Below are 24,040 nucleotides of genomic sequence, written 5' to 3'. Positions count from 1 at the left end.
ATGTTTTAAACTTGTTTAAATCTAGGTCAAACCAATGATTTGACCAAGATTCAAATGGGCCTAAAAATTTAGAAAAAAATCAAAAGAGAATGAAAAAACAAAGCACATAGCATTCTTATGTCATATGTATAGTAAGCATTCAAGTTGATAAACAAGGTCTAGACATATTCAAACCGGAAAAATCATGTATATATCTACCCCTAAAACCCTAAACTCTGTCTTATGAAGTCAATCATGAAGAGAAGTGGTTTTGGGTTTCAAACATGGAAATTTCAAGAACCTCCCAAAAGATTTATTTTAGAGTGACTAATAAGGATCCATGCTTACCTTTTCATTTTCATAATTTAAACTTGTTTAAATCTTTGTCAAACCTAGGATTTGACCAAGATTCAAATATATGGGCATAAAATTTAAAAAAATCAGAAAAATGAAAAACAAAAGCATATAGTCTTCTTATGTCATACAGTAAGCATTCAAGTTGATAAATTAACAAGGTTTGGACATATTCAAACCATACAAATCATGTATCTACCCCTAACACTAAACTCAGTCGATCTTATGAAGTCTAGCATGAAGAGAGGTCGTTTTGGGTTTCAAACATGGAAATTTCAAGAACATCCCAAAAGCTTCATTTTAGAGTGACTAAGAAGGATCCGGGCTTACTTATTCGTTTTCACGTGTTAAACTTGTCTAAATCTTGGTCAAACCTAGGATTTGACCAAGATTCAAATGCGCGGAAAATTAAAAAAATCAGAAAAATGAAAACCAAAGTACATAGTCTTCTTATGTCATATAGTAAGCATATTCAAGTTGATAAACAAGGTTTGAACCTTGATCTGTAGTACTGGGCAAAACCCTAGTTTAACATATTTAATTATAGATTCGTAGGTTGATTTTTCTACCTTTTTATTATTATACTATGCAGCACATGTGTGTTTGCCCGTCGAGTGAAACTCGGAGGAAGAGGGATCACTCGGAAGGAGAGAAGAAGGGAGAGCATTATGGTGTCTCCCCTTTTTCGGGTGATGATGTTGACTTTTGTGCAGGGTTTGTCAGTGAGCAGGAGGTGCGAGCGAGCGAGCGAGGCCGAGAATGAGAGAGATTTGTTTTTTTTTGTGAGAGGGACAACCGAAGGATCCAGAAGGACCCACAGGCTTCCAATACGCATCCTGATGCGTCTTCTCTTGACAAAGAAGATGGCTGGGAGTTTGCGTACCTATTGCACGTGACTTGTGCTCACTGAAGTGTGGGACCTCACGCAGCAGCCGCACGGCAGGCGGCGGAGAAGCAGGCGATGGAGCGATGCAACGACGGTGCCGGCCCGTCCGAAAGCAAGTAGTCTAGTCTTCTAGATCTACATTGTATAGTTTTTAGGTATTAAAATGTATTACTTTCTATATTTTTATATGCGATGCAAATCTAAAAATGAAGTGGGTCGCTCCGGTGGATGCACACCCATACGCAAATGGACACTCGGACAAAATATATCCGCGGAACGACACAAACGGACGCTCGGTACCAATGCGTCACCCCGCTGGAGATGAGATGCCCTTATACAAACCTAGCTAATCAAAGCAAAGGCAAATGCAAATTGCAAAGGCAGAGGGACAGTCGACTCTGACTCTGACTCTGACCCACACACAGTGGAAGTGGAACGCCTTGCCTTGGGAGAGATCGACGCGACGCGACGCCTGGCTGGCTGGCTGGCTGGCTGGGGGACCAGACCTGAGACCTCCGTCCGTCGCGGCCGAGCTGGATGGCCACCCCGCGCTCTTCGCACCACCTCTCCGCCGCAGCCGCCATCGCGGCGGCGGGGGTCTCCTACCCGCCGCCGCTGCCCCCCACGCCGCACGCCTCCGCCGCGGCCCCCCACGACGCGGGAGCCGGTGGCGCCGCCAGGCAGATCGTCGACTCCCTCCTCGCCCGCTTCCTCCCGCTCGCCCGCCGACGCATCGAGACCGCCCAGGCCCAGGTGATGCCCCCCCGTCCGTCTCCCATTTCTGTTCGGGCTCGCTCATCAACGATAATCGCGGCTGCTCTGCCCGTATCCTGCCGCCTAGGGTTCGCCTTTAATCGCATCGATCGATATTAGCTGCTAGCCTATGTGTATCTCGCATGCTAGCATTGCCGCGCCACACTAATGGGACTGAATTTCGATGTACGCCTACGTTCACATGTCAGGAATGCTACATATCATCAATTAGGTTTGCTTCTTGAAAAGAAAAATATATCAATTAGGTTTGCTTCTCGAAAAGAAAAATATATCAATTAGGTTTGCTTCTTGAAAAGAAAAAGGTTTGCTTCTTGAAAAGAAAAATTAGACACATTTTTGCCATCCAGATCCGCATGATGCACCAGCAAGTTATGTTACCACAGAATATGCTGCAATGTAAAAAACTCTATACAATCCTAATCTTTATTATGTAAATATATTAGCAGGATGGGCAATACCTACGGCCATCTGATCCAAGCTACGAGCAAGTACTGGACTCTCTTGCCATGGTTGCCAGGCACACACCTTTACCTCTCTTGGATGCTCTCCTTCGTTGGAGAGAAAGGTACGCTGATTCGCATCAACTCCTGAAAACCACAACCTGTTAGTCTTAGATTTTTATCTTTCTTACATTGAGCTTTCAGATCTGTTGCTTGCTTCAGCACTAGAAACATTCCGCAGTCTTGGTACTTTTTACTCAAGTTTTGTACACTCTTGTTCCACAGTGAATCACCAAAAGGTGCCCATGATGCCTCAACATACCAGAAGAAGGTCTGTTATCAACCGACCATGCATTTTTTCCGAGACCACGCTCACCTGCTATGCATTCCATAGACCATCTTATAGTTACAAATAGTCACTAGCAAGGATTTTCATCCCTCATCTCAAACTTGTTTGTTCCCCAACTCTTCATCATGCATTCTCTTGTCTAATATGCTCGTGGATTAACCCTTCCCTTACCCAGCTTGCTGTTGAGTGCATATTCAGCTCAGCCTGCATTCGATTTGCTGAGTACTGCCCACAAGAGGGAATAACAGGTTATTTCTTTTGCTGTTGTTTCCTGCGAAGACTTTGCATAGTTCATTAATTTTAAAAACGGTTAACTGACTTATGCATTATTTTTTTCCAGAGAAACTTTGGAATGGCTTGGAAAGTTTTGTATTTGATTGGCTAATTAATGCAGACAGGTGAGAACCTACTGCTTTCTTAAATGTGGTTTCTTATACGGTAAGGACCAGGTTCTGCGATCTTAGTGCAGACCACTTTACGTTGAACAACCAATTTTTAGCAAATGAGCAAAAACTTGCCATATTAAAGAACTTAACAAAAGTATTAGGTTGAGGGTAAATCGGTCGTGTGAGGTTCGCGGAAATACTCAACCATAGAGGGAAGGTGGGACCGTGGGCGGTGTTGCACCAGTATCCTGGCTGCCAGGGCATGGGATCTCAGGACGGCAGTATTACAGTGGCGCAAGGGAGTTAGGTTGCTTGAGATTGTGAGGTGTGATGCACCAAGGGTGCTTCTGGCCGCGGCTTGAATGTGGCATCGGCTGTGACACCAATGGTTGTTGGGCGCAGCAGCCATGGTGGGAGGACATTTGCCAGGCCACAATGGATGGTCACAGAGCAGGGGTGTGTGTGTGTGGGGTGGGTGGGTGGGGGGGGGGGGTCTGGAGAGCAGCAAGAAAGAAGAGGTATCAGGTAAAAGAAGAGAAGAAGACACTGATTAAAAATGGCCGATGATGTGTCTTTAGCCTTTTGGGGGGGGGGGTCTGGAGAGCAGCAAGAAAGAAGAGGTATCAGGTAAAAGAAGAGAAGAAGACACTGATTAAAAATGGCCGATGATGTGTCTTTAGCCTTTTGTTAATGGCTGGACTTTTGCTTGGAGAGCAGCAAGAAAGAAGAGAAGAAGACACTGATTAAAAATGGCCGATGATGTGTCTTTAGCCTTTTGTTAATGGCTGGACTCTTGCTTGGCATTTTGGTAGAACAGCACATGATTAATTTGTATTCAACGCCTGCACGCTGTCTTATTTTGTCTACATGTGCCAAAGTCCTCGAATTCATTCTTTAAATTTGTTTACTTGTGTGGATTTTAGAGCAAAATTTGCATTTTCCAGGGTTGTCAGTCAAGTAGATTATCCTTCGCTGGTTGATTTGCGAGGTCTCCTCTTAGATCTTGTTGCTCAACTTTTAGGAGCTTTATCACGTATCAGGTATATTTCTTAATCTATCCAACTTCCATGAATCACCAGGCAGCGTGTGCAACTTCAGAGGCACTGCAAAAGCTGTTGCATTTTCGTGTGATCTCTTTGTTTAAGTTGCTGAAAACTCTGATGACTCACAGGTTTAGTTCTGTGACTGAGAGGTTTTTCATGGAGCTTAATAATCGCCGTGTTGATACTCCTGTTGCTAGAAGTGAGACACTCAACATTATTAATGGGATGCGCTATCTCAAATTGGGGGTATGATTCTACAATGACTACTTCACGAATATTTGTGTCAATTTATAATGACTACTTCAAGAATATTTGAAGTGCATGACTTTCCCCATCTGATTTGTTCTGGCATCACGTACATATTTTTTTTTTCCCTATAACGATTTCATTTGTTTAGAAAAATATGGAAACTTCGTAAGAATTTTATTTTGCTACTCCCTCCGTTCCAAAAAAACTTGTCACAGTTTTTTCTAGATACACACATTTTAATATGTAGATACATCCGTATCTAGACAAAGGTGTGACAAGTTTTTTTTTTTTGGAACGGAGATTGTAGTATGCTACTGTGCTTCAACTCATAGGATCCACTGCCCAAATTATAGCATGATCAATCTGATACACTGAATTTCAGAAAGCCCCTTGATTTACACAATTTTGCTTCCTAATAAAGTGTATATTCACTTGCACAAGAAATACATCTACGCAGTTCTCTTCATCATCCATGAAATTGTTTGTTGCATAACAACTTAACAAGGCTGCATGGAATGCCTCAATGCCGTTTTTGGCTATATAGTGTATGATCGCTTATATTATTATTACCCCCTTAATTTATTTGTCCAGGTGAAGACAGAGGGTGGGTTAAATGCTTCAGTATCCTTCATTGCAAAAGCAAATCCTCTAAATCGGCCTCCAAACAAAAGAAAGAGTGAGCTGCAACATGCTTTGTGCAACATGCTCTCAAGTATACTGGCCCCACTTGCCGAGGGAGGTAGAAGTTATTGGCCTCCACTGGGCGTGGAATCTGCATTGTCACTTTGGTATGATGCTGTTTCTCGAATAAGAGTCCAGCTCATGGTTTGGATGGATAAACAGAGCAAGCATATTGCTGTAAGTTGATGACATGACATTTCATTTTATACTTTACACAGTTCGACCTTTGCATTTGCACAAAGAATGTATGCCTTGATTTTGTTTCTTAATCTTCTTACTATTCATCACTTCGGAAGCTCACAAGCCTGCCTTTTTTTTTGTCTGCCAACTTATTATGAGCATTATGTAGCTGTATCCTGTATGTATGTGCACCTTTTACTTTTTTTTTTTTGCTTTTTATCCAAAAATCTCAGTCATTGCCTTATTAATTTGGAAGTGATATTAAATTCTACAAATGGTCCTTAACCCTTTCCCAAAGATTTATCTTTCTTACCCTTTGTCAATCATGTTTATTACCTGCACACCTTATCAATCAAATCACTCGGCCTTCAAATTTTGTTACATGTTTATTCGCTAGCAAGCATGAGGATTTAATGACACACGACTGGTACTTTCTTAATTTGGTTAGTTTTTATTTGAGTGTATTAACAGAGGTGTGTTAATAATGGTTGTGGGTGAATTGAGGCAATAAACTCCTTCCGTTCTCTCATTATTTTGTTGTCCCTTCTAGTTTCTGATTTGCTGTTGCTCCACATATTTTCTGTTTTTATAATATTTAATGCCAAAACTTCTTTGCAGGTTGGATTTCCACTGGTCACTCTTCTACTTTGCCTTGGTGATTCCCATACGTTCAACACTAACTTCTCTCAGCATTTGGAGATCCTGTATAAGTATCTTAAGGTGATTTCTGTTAAATATTTTACGAATTATCATTTTGTACTGTCGTTTTTTATTTATGCATAGAGATGCTGTTTTAGAGCATCTCTAGCCTCCCTATCTCTTTAATTCTTATATTTGCTCGTCTAAAGAAATTTGGTTTCTAGCCGATCCCCTAAATGCAACTCCCTAAAACACAATTGGCTCATACATTTCGTTGAACACTTGCTATGCATCTCCAATGAGCTGAGCTGAACAAACAAATTTAGGAAAAAATTGCAATAGCTAGCCAGTTACACCTGATGCATACCCGTACAGCACTACCAGCTCAAAAAAATAAATTCAGCAGAACACAGCTAGCTAAATCGGAGAACCAATCTAGCTAAGGAAATACACATGTGCAGGGGTAGTGCTGAACTTCAGAGAACCAACCAAGCTAGCCATGTGCAGGGGTGGCCCCGAAGACCGGAGGTAGCTGGCCGCCTCCACCCCCAGCCCCTACAACCCCTCCTCCCACCTCCACCCCGCCCCGACGACCCCTCCTTCCGCCTCCACCCCCAGCCCCGAAGACCTGTTATCCAGGTAGGAGGGGGTCTCCGCTGCTGTTGTCCATGAGCGCAAGCAACTGGGAGCTCCGGCGACAAGGACCAGAAGCGGGCGGCGCGTGTGCGTTGTGCACCGGAGGTAAGTAGAAGCAGCGGCAAGGTTGCAAAACAAGCTCGACGTCGCGGACATCCATGACGGCGTGGTCGGCTCGGACGGATGCGGACGGCGCAGCTGCAGTATAGGAACAAGACAGTGGAGGTCGGCGACGGCCGAATTCGACGAGGAATCGCCGGTAGAAGAAGCAGCTACTGTAGTTGATTGTGCCCCCCCCCCGGACGGTCTTGTCGGCGGGGAGAAAGAGGAAGGGGCGGCAGAGGAGGCCCGTTGAGCCGCCCACGTCAACCAACGATTACGTGTCGACGTGTCGCAACTTGTCGCTGGGGTACTGTGACAATTGCGTCCAGTGACCAGTGACTCCGCTTCTCCATTTCTCCATGATCCAGGGAGAGGTGGAAGCGGCGGCGCCGGTGGTGGCCAGAGGAGAGGCGGTGCCAGCGGATGGGCACAAGGGGAGAGGCGGCTGGGGGAGGGTGAAATTCGTCCAAAAACTGGGTCGTAGGGTCTTCAGGAGGATATTTATATCCCGGCAAGCTACTTTGGAAAACCTGGGCTCCACCCCGGGTCAAGTTCTTCCATTGGCTTGCGGCCAAAGATCGCTGCTGGACGGCGGAGCGCCTTCGCCGGCGGGGGCTGCAGCACCACCCTCGTTGCTTGCTCTGCGATCAAGCACCGGAGACCATGCAGCACATCCTGCTAGCCTGCCCTTTCTCGAGGCAAGTGTGGTACGACATCCTGGCTTGGCTCCGCCTTACCTGCAGCCCTCCCGTCGATGAGTCCTCCTTGAACGACTGGTGGATCACCGCGCGACAGAACACACCTAAGCCGATGCACAAGGGCCTCGCCACTATGGCGCTACTGCTACCTTGGATGATCTGGAAACAACGCAACGCTTGTGTCTTCGAGGGTGAGCGGCCCTCGGTCTCTGGCACATGCGACAGGATCCGGGCAGAAGCTACCATTTGGGCTAGGGCAGGGGCGTTAGGTCTGCGTGCCGTGCTACCAGTAGATTGGGATGTCCACTGAGCTATATCTTACCATGCCTTGTAACACACCTCCCTCGTGAGTTGTGATCTTGTAAAACTATCCTTCTTCTTTGCAATGAAATGAAACGCAATGTCATTGCGTTTTCTCAAAAAAAAAAAAAATCCCAGGCAAACAACTTGTCGCTCGACCAATTTACCTAGACAAGTCGAGGCTTGTCGCCGACAAGTCAACTTGTCGATCGACAAGTTCAACTTGTTGCGTCGCTCCAACGTGTCCACATCGGAGTTGTCGAGTGACACTTAATCGTTGACGCCAACGCTCGACGAGGCGGCCAGCTACCTCCAGTTCTCGTCGCCCTTCGGCATCCCGCTCGTGCGCAATTGATCCAGCTTTTGCGGGCGAGGGCGGCGCTCCGGTACTCCACCGGTGAGCGCAAACAGGCACTCGGAGCTAGGGATACCGAGGTGTTGGGGGTGGGAAAGCACGGGTGGGGCCGGAAGGGGACAAAATTTGAGGCCGGCAGTTTTACTTGGGCTCGGCTAGGTTGAGTATCTTTAGGAGTCGCGGAGGCCGACTCCTATTTTTAGTTCGGCTAGGTGCACGTTAGAGGAGAAACCAGAAATTTTGCTCCGCCAAAGCATTATAGGGGTTTGGCTAGAGATGCTCTTATGAAACTTGTATTCTTCCTTTCTGCTCCATGAAGCATAATTCTGATTGATTGTTTATGATGCAGGACAAGAATCATCGATCAATGGCATTAGATTGTCTTCATCGGGTAGTAAAATTTTATGTAAATGTTTATGCAGAGTATCAGCCCAGAAATCAGGTGTGGGATTATTTGGATAGTGTTACATCTCAGTTGCTGACTGTTTTGAAGAAAGGATTGCTGACTCAGGATGTCCAGCATGATAAACTTGTTGAGTTTTGTGTGACCTTAGCTGAGAGCAACCTGGATTTTGCAATGAACCATATGATACTGGAACTGTTGAAAACAGATAGTTTAAGTGAAGCAAAGGTTGTTGGTCTTAGGGCTTTGCTTGAGATTGTTGTTTCTCCATCAAATCAACAAATTGGCCTGGATGTTTTCCAAGGTAACATTGCTTTGGGAGCAGTAGCAGTTTTTATAAGCTTATCATTTCGTGGCAACATGGTAAACATTATATTACTTTGCAATTTCAGTGTTTGGTATTGGCCACTACATTCCAAAAGTCAAGTCAGCTATCGAGTTAATATTAAGGTCTTGTAGCAAGGCTTACAGCCTAGCCCTTCTCACATCATCAAAGGCTACAATTGGTATGTTGCTATTTATCATCATATGTAGGAAATGATCAAATTACTTGCCAAGTTCTATTATTCCTATGGACTAATTTTGGACCATCTTTTGTGCACGAGTGATACCGAAATTGTTAAAGCAGCAAATGTTTTAATCCATTTTCCATTTTCGAATTACGCATTATTCTAATATTGCCTTTTCAGATAATGTAACGAAGGACAAATCTCAGGGATCACTCTTCAGATCTGTGCTTAAATGTATACCATACTTGATAGAAGAGGTGGGCCGTAATGATAGATTGACTGAGATTATACCTCAACATGTGACAAGTATTGACCCTGTTGTCCGTGAAGAAGCCGTGCTAGTGTTGAACAGGATCGTACGATACCTTCCTAATCGTCGGTTTGCTGTGTTGAAAGGAATGGCTAGTTTCATCCTGAAACTTCCTGACGAGTTCCCTATTTTGATTCTCAATTCACTGGGTCGCTTAGTAGAGCTTATGCGGCTGTGGAGAGGTTGCCTCTCTGAGGAACTTCTGGCCAAAGATGTTCAAAATTTTAAACGCTCGAGCCTAGGAGGCGATACACTGCAGAGATCATCTGAATTTCGTGCCTCAGAAATGGATGCAGTTGGGCTTGTCTTTCTCAGCTCTGCTGATGTTCAAATACGGCTTACAGCTCTGGAGTTATTGCGATGTGTTCGAGCTCTAAAAAACGATCTAAGAGATTGCTCGGCAAATGAATGGGGCGACAATAAACTGAAACTTGAACCAGAACCAATATTTATCATTGACATCATAGAGGAAAATGGGGTGAGTTTCTTATGTCTTCAACAATACCACAGTGGCTTAAAGTTTGTTACTGAAACATAATATGCTTGTTCATATCGCTAAATCATAATAAATTTGCAGGAAGACATTGTTCAGAGCTGTTATTGGGATCCAGGGCGACCTTATGATCTGAGACGTGAGATGGATCCCATCCCTTTGGATGTGACGCTTCAATCCATCTTGGAGAGCTCTGATAAAAGCAGATGGGCCCGCTACCTTAGCGAAATTGTGAAATACGCAGCTGAACTTTGCCCGATCTCTGTGTATGATGCAAGGCAAGAACTCTGGTCTTTTCCTGGATTTTTGTCGTCCATATATTTTGATGGAAAGTGAAACTATATTACTCCCTCCGGTCCGAAATAAGTGTCAGACAGTTACTAGACATGTATTTTTACAAATAAATCCTTATGAAATCAGGAAAATTGTGGATCCTCATCCCTCACCGGGCAGCGTCTCCAGAGTCCAGACTGCCTCGGCCAAGCGCGGGAAGCGTGCTGGAGAACTTGATGGGAAGCCACCGCACCGGCGAGGAAGAGAACTTGATGAGGCGCCCTATCATCGGCGAGGATGGGCCGGCGGCATGGATCTGACGCGAGAGAGCGGAGAGATCGGAATCGAGGTTGGGTTGGGCGGCCGAAGAGAGACGGGAGGAGGTCCAGGTCAGGTGCTGCGCCGGCGAGATCGGATCAGAATCGAGGTTGGGTTGGGCGGCACGGGGGATCCAGCCATCGAAGGAGACGGATCGAGGAAGACTTCTGCTTTCCTTTTTTTCCGTGAGGGAACCAGTCCGTGCGTCCCCAGCTGTGTGGGTTGGGATTTGGGACGGAGATAGATTAGGATTGGTGGACTGCGAGGTTAAGTAACAAACAAAGACGAGGATGTTTCTGTAAAATGTCTCGTCCGACACTTATTTCGGACCGGAGGGAGTAACAATTATTAGAGCTATTACAATCCTTCATGCAAGGATAACAAGTACAATTTGACACCGTATTCCACGACACACAGTTGCCGTCACGCCTAGCAAATAGAATTATCTCATGAGCAGCCTTATTATGATCTCTCTTAAATTTTGTGCCTTACACCTCACCGAATTTTGTTGTGTGTGTTTGATTAGACAGGGACTTCTCTGCACTATAGAAACACTACAGTTTGGCTTACAACTTTCCTTTTTGAATGTCCTGTTATCAAGGACATTTTTAGTAGAAGTTTGTAGATGAATACAATTTGGTTCTGTGGTGGATGCTTAAGACCTGCTTAGATGGAGAGTTGACTAGTTTAGTGCCTGAGATATCAGAACTAGTGTTTGTATGTGGGCATGAGAAAGAGGAATTGATGAAATGTGAGTTCTCTCCTACTTCATAGGCCAGCATCAGTTTTCTGCCCTATGAAGACCAAGAATCAAGCTTGTCAGTTTGTGTCCTTACCAAGATTAAGGATTTAGGTCTAGAGACACAGTAATTATCAGTCTAGTCTTGCTTCTTTCCTTTTTGTTAGAATCCCGAGAACCATTGGTTGCCATCCAACAATGGTTGATATTTGTTTCAGGATGGTATATGAAGATTTGCAATATCTAAAAAAAAAAGTACTGTTGTTAATTCACTTCATAATAAACAACATAATTTTTTTCATTCATTTGACAATTTGGTTGGACATCTTATTGACCCTGTTTCTTGACTTGGACAGAATAGAAGTTGTTAGGAGACTTGAGCAGATCACTCCTTCTGAACTAGGTGGAAAGTCTCAACAATCACAAGATTCTGACGCTAAGCTTGATCAGTGGCTGATTTATGCAACATTTGCATGCTCTTGCCCACGTGAAAACAAAGAATCCGGCGTCAAATCAGCGAAAGACATATTCCATACAATTTTCCCATCACTGCGCCATGGTTCAGAAGGATACGCAGTAAGATTATTATACTTCTATAAGTGCTTAAACCCACCTTATGTATTTCTCTAGATTGTTATTTTTGGGGTGAAGTGCTTTCTTTTCTATTTTTAAAATTTTACAAAAACTCCACACAAGTAAACTAGTACGGATTTGCTGTGGGATAATGAGCTAACGGTCTATTAATGACATTTTTCTGTGTACTGAATCTGAATCGAACATTTCAGCATAGTACATAATTTTTATTTCTGCATAGTTGATTATTGCATCAATGCATTGGATGATTTTTTTCCTTTTGTTTTGTTTCTATTTCTGCAGCTTGCTGCTACGGCTGCCCTTGGGCACTCACATCTAGAAGTATGTGAAGTCATGTTTGGTGAACTTGCATCTTTTCTTGAGGATGTTTCATCAGAAACAGAAACAAAACCAAAATGGAAGGTTAAGTGGCTCAACTTTATTCTAATGCCAGTATTGTGGTTAAATTGCTGGATTAATTTAACTCACACTGCCTCTTTATTCTTTAATCATATTCATTTAATATTTCAAATACTAGACTTCTCCATATTACTGAAAATTAACCTGTTGCTGCTCGGCTGACACACCTTATTTGATTCACTTGGCTTGATGAGCACTGATCCATGTTATGATGTTTCTTTCTTCTCAAGCTTGTTTGCTGTGTTCATGCTTTTTCTGGGACAGCAAAATTGTAGTTTTAGTTCGGGGCTAGTTTCTCTTCTTACTGAGAAACTCTGCTAGTATACACAAATATCACTTTTAAATTAATATAGTTGGAAGCATATTGCTTGTTTACCATATTCCATGCCTAATATCCATCACTTGTTTGTTCATACCATAAAATGTATATATCAATCATATTTGTATTTTAACTCAGTCCCTTTATGCAAGAACAATCACGTTATGATTTGAACCCAATCCATACATATGACTTCTCAGATCATAATATTAAGGATTGTAGGTACAATAATGTAACTCTCTCATTGTAGTTATTTTCTTATGTATTTGCCTCTGCAGAATGCTAGGTTCCGTCGTGAGGATCTGCGCACTCATGTTGCAAACATACATCGAATGATAGCTGAAAAGGTTTGGCCTGGGATGCTTATTCGGAAGCCTGTCCTCCGTTTACATTTTCTGAAGTTTATTGAAGAAACATACCGCCAAATCAACATGTCATCATCCGATAGCTTTCAGGATTTGCAGCCTCTCCGATATGCATTAGCCTCTGTTATAAGATATCTAGCTCCTGAGTTTGTTGATGCGAAGTCTGAGAGGTTTGACAACAGAATACGCAAGAGACTTTTTGATCTTCTCCTTAACTTGAGTGATGATTCTGGCAGCACATGGGGGCAGGAAAGCAGCACTGACTATCGCCGTGAACTTGAGCGATATAAAGCCACTCAACATAATAGGTCAAGGGAATCACTTGACAAGCTTGCCTTTGACAGGGAAATCGCTGAGCAGATGGATGCTATCAATTGGGCTTCCATGAATGCTATTGCTTCTTTGCTTTATGGTCCTTGTTTCGATGATAATGCTAGAAAGATGTCAGGTCGGGTAATATTGTGGATCAATAGTCTGTTCGGGGAACCAGCTCTGAGAGCACCTTTTGGGCATTCACCAGTAGATCCTCGAACACCGTCATACTCGAAGCATACTGATGGAGGACGGTTTGGTGGGAAGGACAAACAAAAAGCTAGCCACTTTCGAATTCTTTTAGCAAAAACTGCATTGAAGAATATTTTGCAGACAAATTTGGATTTGTTTCCTGCTTGCATAGATCAGGTAACTTCTACTTTTATTCTTATGTCTTTACTTTTTGATGTTGTATACCTGGAAAGTCTGTTTTATGCATTAGTCATTTAGTTGCATTTGCTGTAAAAGTCTTCAGTTGAAGTTTTCTTTTCGAAGTGGCCTATCAATTACTGAGTATATTGGTTGTAATATCATCTTATATTGTGGGATGGAGAGAGTATTTGATAATCACACATCTTATTAATTAGTCCTTCACAACTTAAAATTTTCCTTTTCCTTTTTAATCCTCCTTCCTTTAGTCATACTTAGTAATTTCCTTCAAGATGTTATGCTTTTTTCAACGGTTGCCATCACTGTTAGATTTTGATTGTGTCAATCATTTGCAGTGCTACTCTCCAGATGCTTCTATTGCCGATGGGTATTTCAGTGTTCTGGCTGAAGTTTACATGCGTCAAGAAATTCCAAAATGTGAAATCCAGAGACTTTTGAGTTTGATCCTCTACAAGGTGGTCGATCAGACAAAACTGATCCGTGACAGTGCCCTCCAGATGTTGGAGACTCTCTCTCTCCGTGAGTGGGCAGAAGATGATGCTGATGGTGTTGGACACTACCGGGCATCAGTTGTTGGCAACCTCCCAGACTCATATCAGCAATTCCAGTACAAGTTGTCCTCAAAGCTCGCCAAGGACCATCCTGAACTCAGTGAGCATCTATGTGAGGAAATAATGCAGCGCCAGCTTGACGCAGTGGACATTATAGCACAGCATCAGGTCCTCACATGCATGGCTCCTTGGATTGAAAATCTCAACTTTGTGAGATTAAAGGAATCTGGGTGGAGTGAGAGATTGCTGAAAAGTCTTTATTATGTCACCTGGAAGCATGGTGATCAGTTTCCCGACGAGATTGAGAAACTTTGGAGCACCGTTGCAAGCAATACTCGCAATATAATCCCCGTGCTTAACTTCTTGATTACCAGAGGGATAGAGGACTGTGACGCCAATCCATCAGCAGAGATCACTGGTGCATTTGCTACATACTTTTCAGTTGCCAAACGTGTCAGTCTATATCTAGCTCGAATTTGCCCACAGCAGACCATTGATCATTTGGTCTGTGAGTTATCTCAGAGAATGCTTGAAGACAACGAAGAGCCAATCAGGCCTGGGAAGGTTGATGCTTCTGCAAATGTTGTATTGGAGTTTTCTCAAGGACCTACTACCTCTCTGGTAGCATCAGTAATTGATAGCCAGCCTCACATGTCCCCCCTGCTTGTCCGTGGTTCTCTTGATGGTGCAATCAGGAACGTCAGCGGCAACTTGAGCTGGCGGACATCGACAGTCGCTGGACGAAGTGTGTCTGGCCCATTGAGCCCTTTGGCCCCAGAAGTAAGCAGCATCCCAAACCCCACTACAGGCCGGTCAGGCCAGCTCCTTCCAGCGTTAATGAACATGTCTGGGCCATTGATGGGTGTCCGAAGCTCAGCTGGTCATCTGAGGAGCCGTCATGTTTCCAGAGATAGTGGAGACTACTATTTCGACACCCCAAATTCAAATGATGAGTTTCTGCATCCAGGTGGCAGCGGAGTTCATGGGATCAATGCCAATGAGCTTCAATCTGCATTACAAGGGCACCAGCACTTGCTTTCACGTGCCGACATAGCTTTGATTCTCCTTGCTGAAATTGCATATGAGAACGATGAGGACTTCCGTGAAAATTTGCCTCTGCTATTCCATGTCACATGTGTTTCAATGGATAGCTCAGAAGACATTGTGCTTGAGCATTGCCAGGATTTGCTTGTGAATCTCCTCTACTCACTTGCTGGCCGGCATCTTGAACTGTATGAGGTTGAAAGCAGCGAAAGGGAGAATAAGCAGCATGTGGTCAGCTTGATAAAATACATCCAGTCTAAAAGGGGCAGCCTGATGTGGGAGAACGAGGATCCTACCCTTGTCCGGACTGAACTTCCTAGCTCTTCACTGTTATCAGCGCTTGTACAAAGCATGGTCAGTGCTATTTTCTTCCAGGGGGATCTTCGTGAGACTTGGGGTGCTGAAGCACTGAAGTGGGCCATGGAGTGCACATCTCGTCACTTGGCCTGCCGATCGCACCAGATATACCGTGCTTTACGCCCTAGCGTCAAGAGCGATAGCTGCGTACTGCTTCTGAGGTGCGTCCACAGATGCTTGGGTAACCCTGTCCCGGCAGTTCTGGGTTTTGCGATGGAGAATCTGCTGACGTTACAAGTCATGGTCGAGAACATGGAGCCTGAGAAGGTGATACTTTACCCGCAGCTCTTCTGGGGCTGTGTTGCGCTGATGCACACAGACTTTGTGCATATCTACTGCCAAGTGCTCGAATTGTTCTGCAGGGTGATTGATCGCTTGACCTTCCGTGACCGGACGAATGAAAACGTGTTGCTCTCAAGCATGCCTCGTGATGAGTTTGATGTCAATGGGTTTTCAAGCGACCTCCACAGGCTGGAGTCTAGAACTACTTCTGAGAGACTGCTATCTGTCACCGAGACTGGAAAAGTGCCTGCTTTTGAAGGCGTGCAACCGCTGGTGCTGAAAGGGCTCATGTCTAGCGCTAGCCATGGATCTGCAATCGAGGTGTTATCCAGGATCACGATACCCACATGTGACTCTATATTCGGGAACCCTGAGACAAGGCTGCTGATGCACATCACAGGTCTTCTCCCATGGCTCGGGTTGCAGCTCACCAAGGAAGCATCCTCCTCCCTCGGGTCAGCGTCGCCTCTACAAGAACAGAACCAGAAAGCATACTACGTGGCGTCGAACATCTCAGGATGGTGCCGCGTGAAATCTCTGGATGTTTTGGCTGAGGTCTTCAGAGCATATTCTTATGGGGAGATCGTGTCCTTGGAAGATCTGTTTGCACGAGCCTCGCCGCCGATCTGCACCGAGTGGTTCCCCAAGCACTCGTCCCTGGCCTTCGGACACCTTCTCAGGCTTCTCGAGCGGGGTCCCCTGGATTACCAGCGTGTGGTGCTCCTGATGCTCAAGTCGCTGCTGCAGCAGACCCCAGTGGATCCGTCCCAGATCCCCCAGGTGTACAATGTGGTGTCACAGCTCGTGGAGGGCGCGCTGTGTGCCGAGGCGCTCAACGTGCTGGAGGCGCTGTTAAGGAGCTGCAGTGGCGTCGGCGGGCAGCAAGCGGATGAGCTGGGAGGAGGGTTCGGCGGTGAGAACGGCGGCCACGGCGGTGGTGGGATGGCGGGGGAGAAGGTCCTGGAGAGGATGCTGCTTCCCCAGTCGTCGTTCAAGGCCCGGAGCGGGCCGCTCCAGTACGCAGCCGCTGGGTCAGGGTTCGGGCCTATGATGATGGCCACACAGGGTGGCGGGAGCACGCCTGTGGATAGTGGAGTGGTTGCGCGGGATGTGGCGCTGCAGAACACCCGGCTGCTGCTCGGGCGCGTGCTTGACACATGCGCCCTTGGGCGGAAGCGGGATCACAAGCGGCTGGTGCCGTTCGTGGCCAACATCGGGTAGGCAGACTTCGTGGCGCAGGAGATTTCTTGGCTATGTGTACAGCTAGGAAGAAGCTGAAGATGGTTAGTGTCAACTGAGCGGACATGAGCTCTGAGATGAGAATGGCTGGCCAGGCCCGGACGACTGGACCGGTTATGCGGAAGAATGGGTACATCCTGTCCGGCTACACAATTTATGAATTTTGAATGTTTATTATTTACCCTGCAATGACCGTCTAAGGTTGTGGAGTTGATATGATATATGGCTGTAGCTGTAGACTCTGATTGATACTCAGTGTACATTACAAATGCATGCCAGTGTACATTACAAATGCTACTTAGGGTACATTACAAATTCTACCTAACTCAACCATTAGCAGAATCTCCTACACTACATCTCTAACACATTCATCACTCATTATAAATAGTCCTGATCCTCTTGAGTTTTTCTCTGTTTGCAAAATTCACTTGGAGCAGATTGTATATGTCATACTCTAACGTTCTCTTTTCAGCCACCAACGTCTTTCTTTCTGCCTCCCATTTCCGTTTCTTGTTGGAGATATGCCCAAGAGGCAATAATAAAATGGTTATTTTTTTTTGAAACTAACTACTGCAGGGGAGTCCCCCACAGCCTTTTATTACTTTAAAGCATAAAAAGTATATACAAAGAGAAAGGAAAAAAGAGAGAAAACACTACCTACAGCTATATACAAGAAATTACAACAAGTTGTCAAGCCATGATGACAAAATGGGCATAGTACTCTCTTTGACCCTATGTTTAAGCAGGGTAACATCAGAAATGAAACCTTCTCTCCAATTCCTGAAAGTTGGCCGGATATTCTTGAAGATCTTGTTATTTCTCTGTTTCCATATATTCCAGCAAGCCAAAATTATAATCTCCACAAAACAAGGACCTTTAAATCTTCTCTTGGTATTCTTCAACATCTCTGGTCCAGATCCTTGTGTCCAGTCAATTTGCAAATATATCCATATTCTAACACTAAAAGTACATTCAAAGAATAAATGGGACCAATCCTCCAGAGCATCAGTAGGACAAAGAACACAAGTATAGTCAGAGGTAACTTGCCAATGCCTTCTCCTTAGCATATCCTTTGGTGTTAATTCTATCATGCAGAATGAGCCAGGCAAAAAATTTATGCTTGGAAGTACACTTACTCTTCCAGATCCATTGTGAAGGAAAGTGAGAAGGTATATACTGAAAACTCATTCTGTACACTTGGTTGGGGATAAAAACACCAGTTTTATTACTTGATATAAGCCACTGATCATCATTGTTTGTTGTGACCACCCCTGCTAACATATCTTGAAGAATTCGTAGCTCATCAGCAGCTTCAGAAGAAATTGGAAGATGAAAAGCCTGAGCTGGATCAGTAGTTTGTAAAGCCTCTTTGACTGAAATAAGCTTGTCTTTGGCAAAAGAAAACAGCCTTGGAAATCTTTCCTGAATAATCCAATCATTCCAATTATCTGACCAAAATAGAATTGTCTCCCCATTCCCAAGCTTGCAATGTGCCAACTGTCTGTATATGTCAAAATATTTCATAATGTTCCTCCACCAAAATGATCCACAAGAAGTAACAGCATGTGGCACTTCCTTATAATAATATGAGTTCCTAATTAATTTGACCCAAGGAAGATCCACATTGTTATAGAGTTTGTGTAGTTGCTTCATCATGAGACACTTATTTTGAATCTTCAAATTTATGATACCTAATCCTCCCTTACTCTTTGGCTTACAGACCATATCCCAAGAGGCTAAAGAATGCACTTTGTCATCATCTTTCCTTTTCCTCCATAAACAATTCCTTCTAGCTTTATCAATTACATCTATCACCCCATCTGGTATGTCCAAAGTACTAAGGAAATGAATAGGCATTGAGGATAAAACTGAATTGACCAGAATTAATCTGTCACCATAAGACAGAAAAGAAGCAGAAGCAGTGAGTCTCCTCTCAATTCTGTCAGTGAGTGGGGAAAGATCTCTTATTGTTGGCTTAGTTGTGCCCATGGGGATACCAAGATATGGGAATGACATTGAAGCAATATTGCACTGTATTTCTGTTGAAAGAGTCTCAGCTTCCTCCTGAGAAATATTGATTGGTATAAGTGATGATTTGTGATAATTAACCTTAAGCCCAGTGAAAGCTGTGTATAATAAAATGGTTATTATAATATATCTTTGTGTTTATGATAATGTTTGCATACCATGCTATAATTGTATTAACCGAAACATTGGTACATGTGTGTTATGTAAACAACAAGGAGTCCCTAGTAAGCCTCTTGTATAACTAGCTTGTTAATTAATAGATGATCATGGTTTCGTGATCATGAACACTGGATGTTATTAATAACAAGGTTATATCATTAAGTGAATGATATAATATGGACACACACCCAAATGAGCGTAGCATAAGATCATGTCATTAAGTTCAGTCTGTTATAAGCTTTCAACACATAGTTACCTAGTCCTTCGACCATGAGATCATGTAAATCAATTATACTGGAAGGGTACTTTGATTACATCAAACGCCACTGCGTAAATGGGTGGTTATAAATGTGGGATTAGGTATTCAGAAAGTATGAGTTGATGCATATGGATCAACAGTGGGATTTGTCCATCCCGATGACGGATAGATATACTCTGGGCCCTCTCGGTGGAATATCGTTTAATTAGCTTGCAAGCATATGAATTGTTCATAAGAGATGATATACCACGGTACGAGTAAAGAGTACTTGTTAGAGACGAGGTTGAACAAGGTATAGAGATACAGATGATCAAACCTTGGACAAGTAAAATATTGCGTGACAAAGGGAATCGGTATTGTATGTAAATGGTTAAATCGATCACTAAGTCATCGTTGAATATGTGGGAGCCATTATGGATCTCCAGATCCCGCTATTGGTTATTGGTCGGAGAGAAGTCTCAACCATGTCTGCATAGTTCACGAACCGTAGGGTGACACACTTAAGGTTTGATGTCGTTTAAGTACATATGGAATATGGAATGGAGTTCGAAGTTTTGTTCGGAGTCTCGGATGGGATCCAGGACATCACGAGGAGGTCCGGAATGGTCCGGAGAATAAGATTCATATATAGGAAGTCACTTTCCAAGTTTGGAAATGATCCGGTGCATTTATGGAAGGTTCTAAAAGGTTATAGAAAAGTCCGGAAGAAATCACCATGGAAAGTGGAGTCCCGGAGGGACTCCACCTTGCATGACTGGCCAACCCTGAGGGGGAGGAGTCCCAGGTGGACTCCACCAAGGTGGCCGGCCACACCCCCCAAGGAAGGGTGGGAGTCCCACCTTGAGTAGGAGTCCCACCTTGGGTAGGTTTCGTCCCTTTTGGAAGGTTTTGGTTTCGGGTCTTATTCGAAGACTTGGATACCAACTCTTGGGAATTTCCACCTACATAATGAGGAGCAAGGGGAGGGGGCCGGCCACACCAAGCCCTAGTTGGCCGGCGCCCAAGCCCCCCTCTCCCCAAACCCTAGCCTCTCCTCCTCCGCATAATACTCCCGCATCGCATAGGCGAAGCCCTGCCGGATTTCTCCACCACCACCGCCACCACGCCGTCGTGCTGCCGGGATTCCGAGGAGGATCTACTACTTCCGCTGCCTGCTGGAACGGGGAGGAGGATGTCGTCATCAACACCGAACATGTGACCGAGTACAGAGGTGCTGCCCGATTGTGGCACCGTCAAGATCTTCTACGCGCTTTTGCAAGCGGCAAGTGATCGACTACATCCACAACGAGATCTAATCTCGTAGGCTTTGGAAATCTTCAAGGGTTAGTCTCATGATCTTCTCGTTGCTACCATCTACTAGATTAGATCTTGGCTTGTTATTCGTTCTTGCGGTAGGAAAAGTTTTGTTTTCTTTGCTACGAATCCCATCAGTGGTATCAGAGCCGTGTCTATGCATAGATTGGTTACACGGGTAGAACACAATGGTTTTATGGGCGTTGATGCTTTTGTTGTCTTTAGTTCGTGTACTTTGCATCTTGCGGGATGGTGGGATGAAGCGTCCCGGGCTAACTTTACATGACAGCGTTCATGAGACTTGCTCCACGCTCGACATGCAACTTGTATTGCATAAGTGGCTTTGCGGGTGTTTGTCTCTCTCACCATAGTGAAGATTCAATTTACTCTTTCTATGGACAACACTAGTATCACCGTTGTGGTTCATGTTCGTAGGTAGATTGGATCTTGCTCGAAAACCCTAAACCACGTAAAATATACAAACCAAATTAGAGGCGTCTAACTTGTTTTTGCAGGGTTTGGTGTTGTGATATGGCCATGATGTGATGATGAATATGTATGAGATGATCATTATTGTATTGTGGCAACCAGCATGAGCCTTATGGTTGTCTTTATATTTCATGTAGTAGTATTATTTCAAAGTAGTTGTAATAGTTGCTACATGTGGTGAACAACCATGAAGACGGCGCCATGGACCTTGACGCTACGCCGACGATGATGGAGATCATGCCCGTTGATGATGGAGATCATGTCCGTGCTTTGGAGATGAAGATCAAAGGCGCAAAGACTAAAGGGCCATATCGTATCACATATGAATTGCATGTGATGTTAATCATTTATGCATCTTATCTTGCTTAGATCACGACGATAGCATTATAAGATGATCCCTCACATTAATATCAAGATAATAAAGTGTTCTCCCCTCGTATGCACCGTTGCTACAGTTCGTCGTTTTGAAGCATCTCGTGATGATCGAATGGGATAGATTCTACGTTCACATACAACGGGTGTAAGCCATGTTGCACACGCGGAAATACTTGGGTTTGCTTGAAGAGCCTAGCATGTACATACATGGCCTCGGAACACAGGAAACCGAAAGGTTGAACACGAGCCATATGGACGATATGATCAACATGTTGATGTTCACCATTGAAGCTACATCATCTCACGTGATGATCGGTTTTGGTGTAGTGGATATGGATCGTGTACCACTAAACAACTATGAGGGATGTTGTATTAAGTGGGAGTTCATTAGTAATTAGATTAAAACATGAACTAATTATCATGAACATAGTCTGAATAGTATTTTGAATTAATTTGTAGAACTGACATCCGTTTTCTAAGAACAATGGTTTCAATTAGTACTGTTAAGTCTGACAAGGAACTTTACGGACTGGTACCGTATTGTTAAAGAATCAAGAAATGATTAAGTCCTATTGCAAACTTTTAGTAAACCTCATTGCTGATTCAAAGAACAATGGTTTCAATTAGTACCAAGAATCATCTTGTCTCCGTGAAACTTGAAGTTCAAATCCGTTTGAAAAGTAAGGAGCTGAAAATTTTGTTTTCAGAAATAAGCTATCTAAGACCTTATTGCAAGATGATAGAATATAATCTAGTGAGACTACATAAACTCATAAGTTTTATGGGAATGTACGAAGGTTGAAGAGGCCAGGTGTCCCAATGCTCCAACTAGTTGGACACTAACGATATTCGCATATCCATGAAGTGATCGTCCTTAGTATGCACTGTTGCTAAGACTCGTCGTTTCGAAGCATCACGTGATGATCGGGTGTTACAGATTCTACGTGTGCATACAACGGGTGCAAGCCAGATTTGCACATGCGAATACTGAGGTTAAACTTTATGAGCCTAGCATGTACATACATGGTCTCGGAAAGTCGTCATGATATGATGGATAAAATTATGAGTGAAATTGTTCATCATATTACAAAGTTACTAATAGTGAAATCTGGAACACTTGTCATATGATGATCAACTTCAAAGTAAGAACCTCAAGGTTATTGGTATTTGACCAACAAACCTAGAAGTTATTGATGTTGAAGTGTTTTTCTGAATAATGAGGAAAGCTAAAAGAGAAACTACAAAAGATTATTGGCAGAAAGAAAGAAAAGACTAGAAAGTCTAGCTCAGGTGTATATAAATGATATACATGTTATGAATGTATTCCTAGTTTGGTCACACAATAAAATTCTTGGGTATCTGTACCATATTGGTTGGTATGAAGTGTCATACAAAACAACACAATACAAGAATACGATGGCCTAAGTGACTAACAAGGAATATGATAGGAATGCACGTCTGGAACAAAAATAAAGTGTTATTATGTTCGTCGTTGGCATTCTATCTAGGCCTTCAGATTTATAATAAAGAACTTCATAATTGTTTTTTTGTTCTGGTCAAATATGAAAACAATGAGTTGTTCAAATTATGACATTACTCCATGTACGATGGATAAGTTATTTTAAATCGTAATGGTGAAACACACATACATAACACTGATGCTAAAATGCCATAAGGCAAATGATTTGAATTCCACTTATTTGTGGAACCGCCATTTAGGTCATGTTAGAAAGGAACACATGAAGGAACTCCATGCAAATGGATTTTTGGAGTCATTTGATTTTTGAATCCTTTGGCGCTTGCAAATCTTTTCTAAAGAGAATGACTGAAATACCGTTCATAGGCCAAGAGTTGAACGGGCAACTAACTTAGTGGAAACATACATGATGATGTATGTGGTTCACTCGGGCATAGTTGTGTGCGGGAGATTCTTCTACTTCATGAAAACTTCCAACAATGAATTGAGTATATATATGTGGATATATTCGATAAGGAAGAAGTTTGAAAAATTTGAATGGATTCAAATAAATTTCATCATGAAGTGGAAATCATCGTAATAGAAAAGTCAAATATCTATGATTGGATCATGGTGGAAATATTTAAATTACGAGTTTTAGCGAACATCTAAGAGAGTTATGAAATTGTTCTACAACTCACGTGTCATGGAGTATCATAGTGATGATGGAATATCCGAGAGACGTATCCAAACCTTGTTGGATTAATGATGAGATAAAATAAAATGAAACCATTATATTTTTTTGGATTATGCTTTAGAGACTACCGCTTTTACACTGAATAGAGCATCATCATGATCCGTTGAAATGACACCATACAAGTTATGGCATGGGTATAAACCCTAATAGTCCTTTCTTTAAAATTTGGTATAAGTAAATGAGTTTACAACCAAAACCAGATGAATGTCTTTGTTGTTGTCCCAGAAAACAAATTGGGAATTCTTTCCACTATGAAGTAAAAGACAAAAGTGTTTG

The 24,040-nt window shown here is 43.4% G+C and overlaps 1 protein-coding gene across 1 annotated transcript; it reads left to right on the top strand.

The window, feature by feature from the left end:
* Window positions 1–1,727: 1,727 nt before the first annotated feature.
* LOC124693523 lies at window positions 1,728–17,375 on the top strand. Its single transcript, XM_047226994.1, has 17 exons — window positions 1,728–1,972; window positions 2,440–2,558; window positions 2,719–2,764; window positions 2,958–3,030; window positions 3,123–3,180; window positions 4,113–4,208; window positions 4,340–4,457; window positions 5,052–5,318; window positions 5,940–6,041; window positions 8,401–8,758; window positions 8,847–8,960; window positions 9,144–9,751; window positions 9,851–10,044; window positions 11,453–11,672; window positions 11,973–12,092; window positions 12,687–13,454; window positions 13,811–17,375. The coding sequence occupies exons 1-17, from the start codon at window positions 1,757–1,759 to the stop codon at window positions 16,928–16,930; spliced, it is 6,597 nt and encodes a 2,198-aa protein (XP_047082950.1). The 5' UTR covers window positions 1,728–1,756; the 3' UTR covers window positions 16,931–17,375.
* Window positions 17,376–24,040: the final 6,665 nt, after the last annotated feature.

The sequence above is a fragment of the Lolium rigidum genome, chromosome 2 (genome assembly GCF_022539505.1).
Source record: "Lolium rigidum isolate FL_2022 chromosome 2, APGP_CSIRO_Lrig_0.1, whole genome shotgun sequence".
In the NCBI taxonomy this organism is placed as follows: Eukaryota; Viridiplantae; Streptophyta; class Magnoliopsida; order Poales; family Poaceae; genus Lolium; species Lolium rigidum.
Note: the sequence above shows the minus strand (reverse complement) of the source record. Positions and strands in the feature narration are given on the sequence as shown.

Excerpts from the sequence above, each read along its gene's own strand:
- LOC124693523 (XM_047226994.1), top strand. The coding sequence starts at position 1,757 with ATGGCCACCCCGCGCTCTTCGCACCACCTCTCCGCCGCAGCCGCCATC. Across the intron at positions 3,031-3,122 it reads CCCACAAGAGGGAATAACAG|AGAAACTTTGGAATGGCTTG; the intron begins GTTATTTCTTTT and ends ATTTTTTTCCAG. Across the intron at positions 5,319-5,939 it reads AACAGAGCAAGCATATTGCT|GTTGGATTTCCACTGGTCAC; the intron begins GTAAGTTGATGA and ends ACTTCTTTGCAG.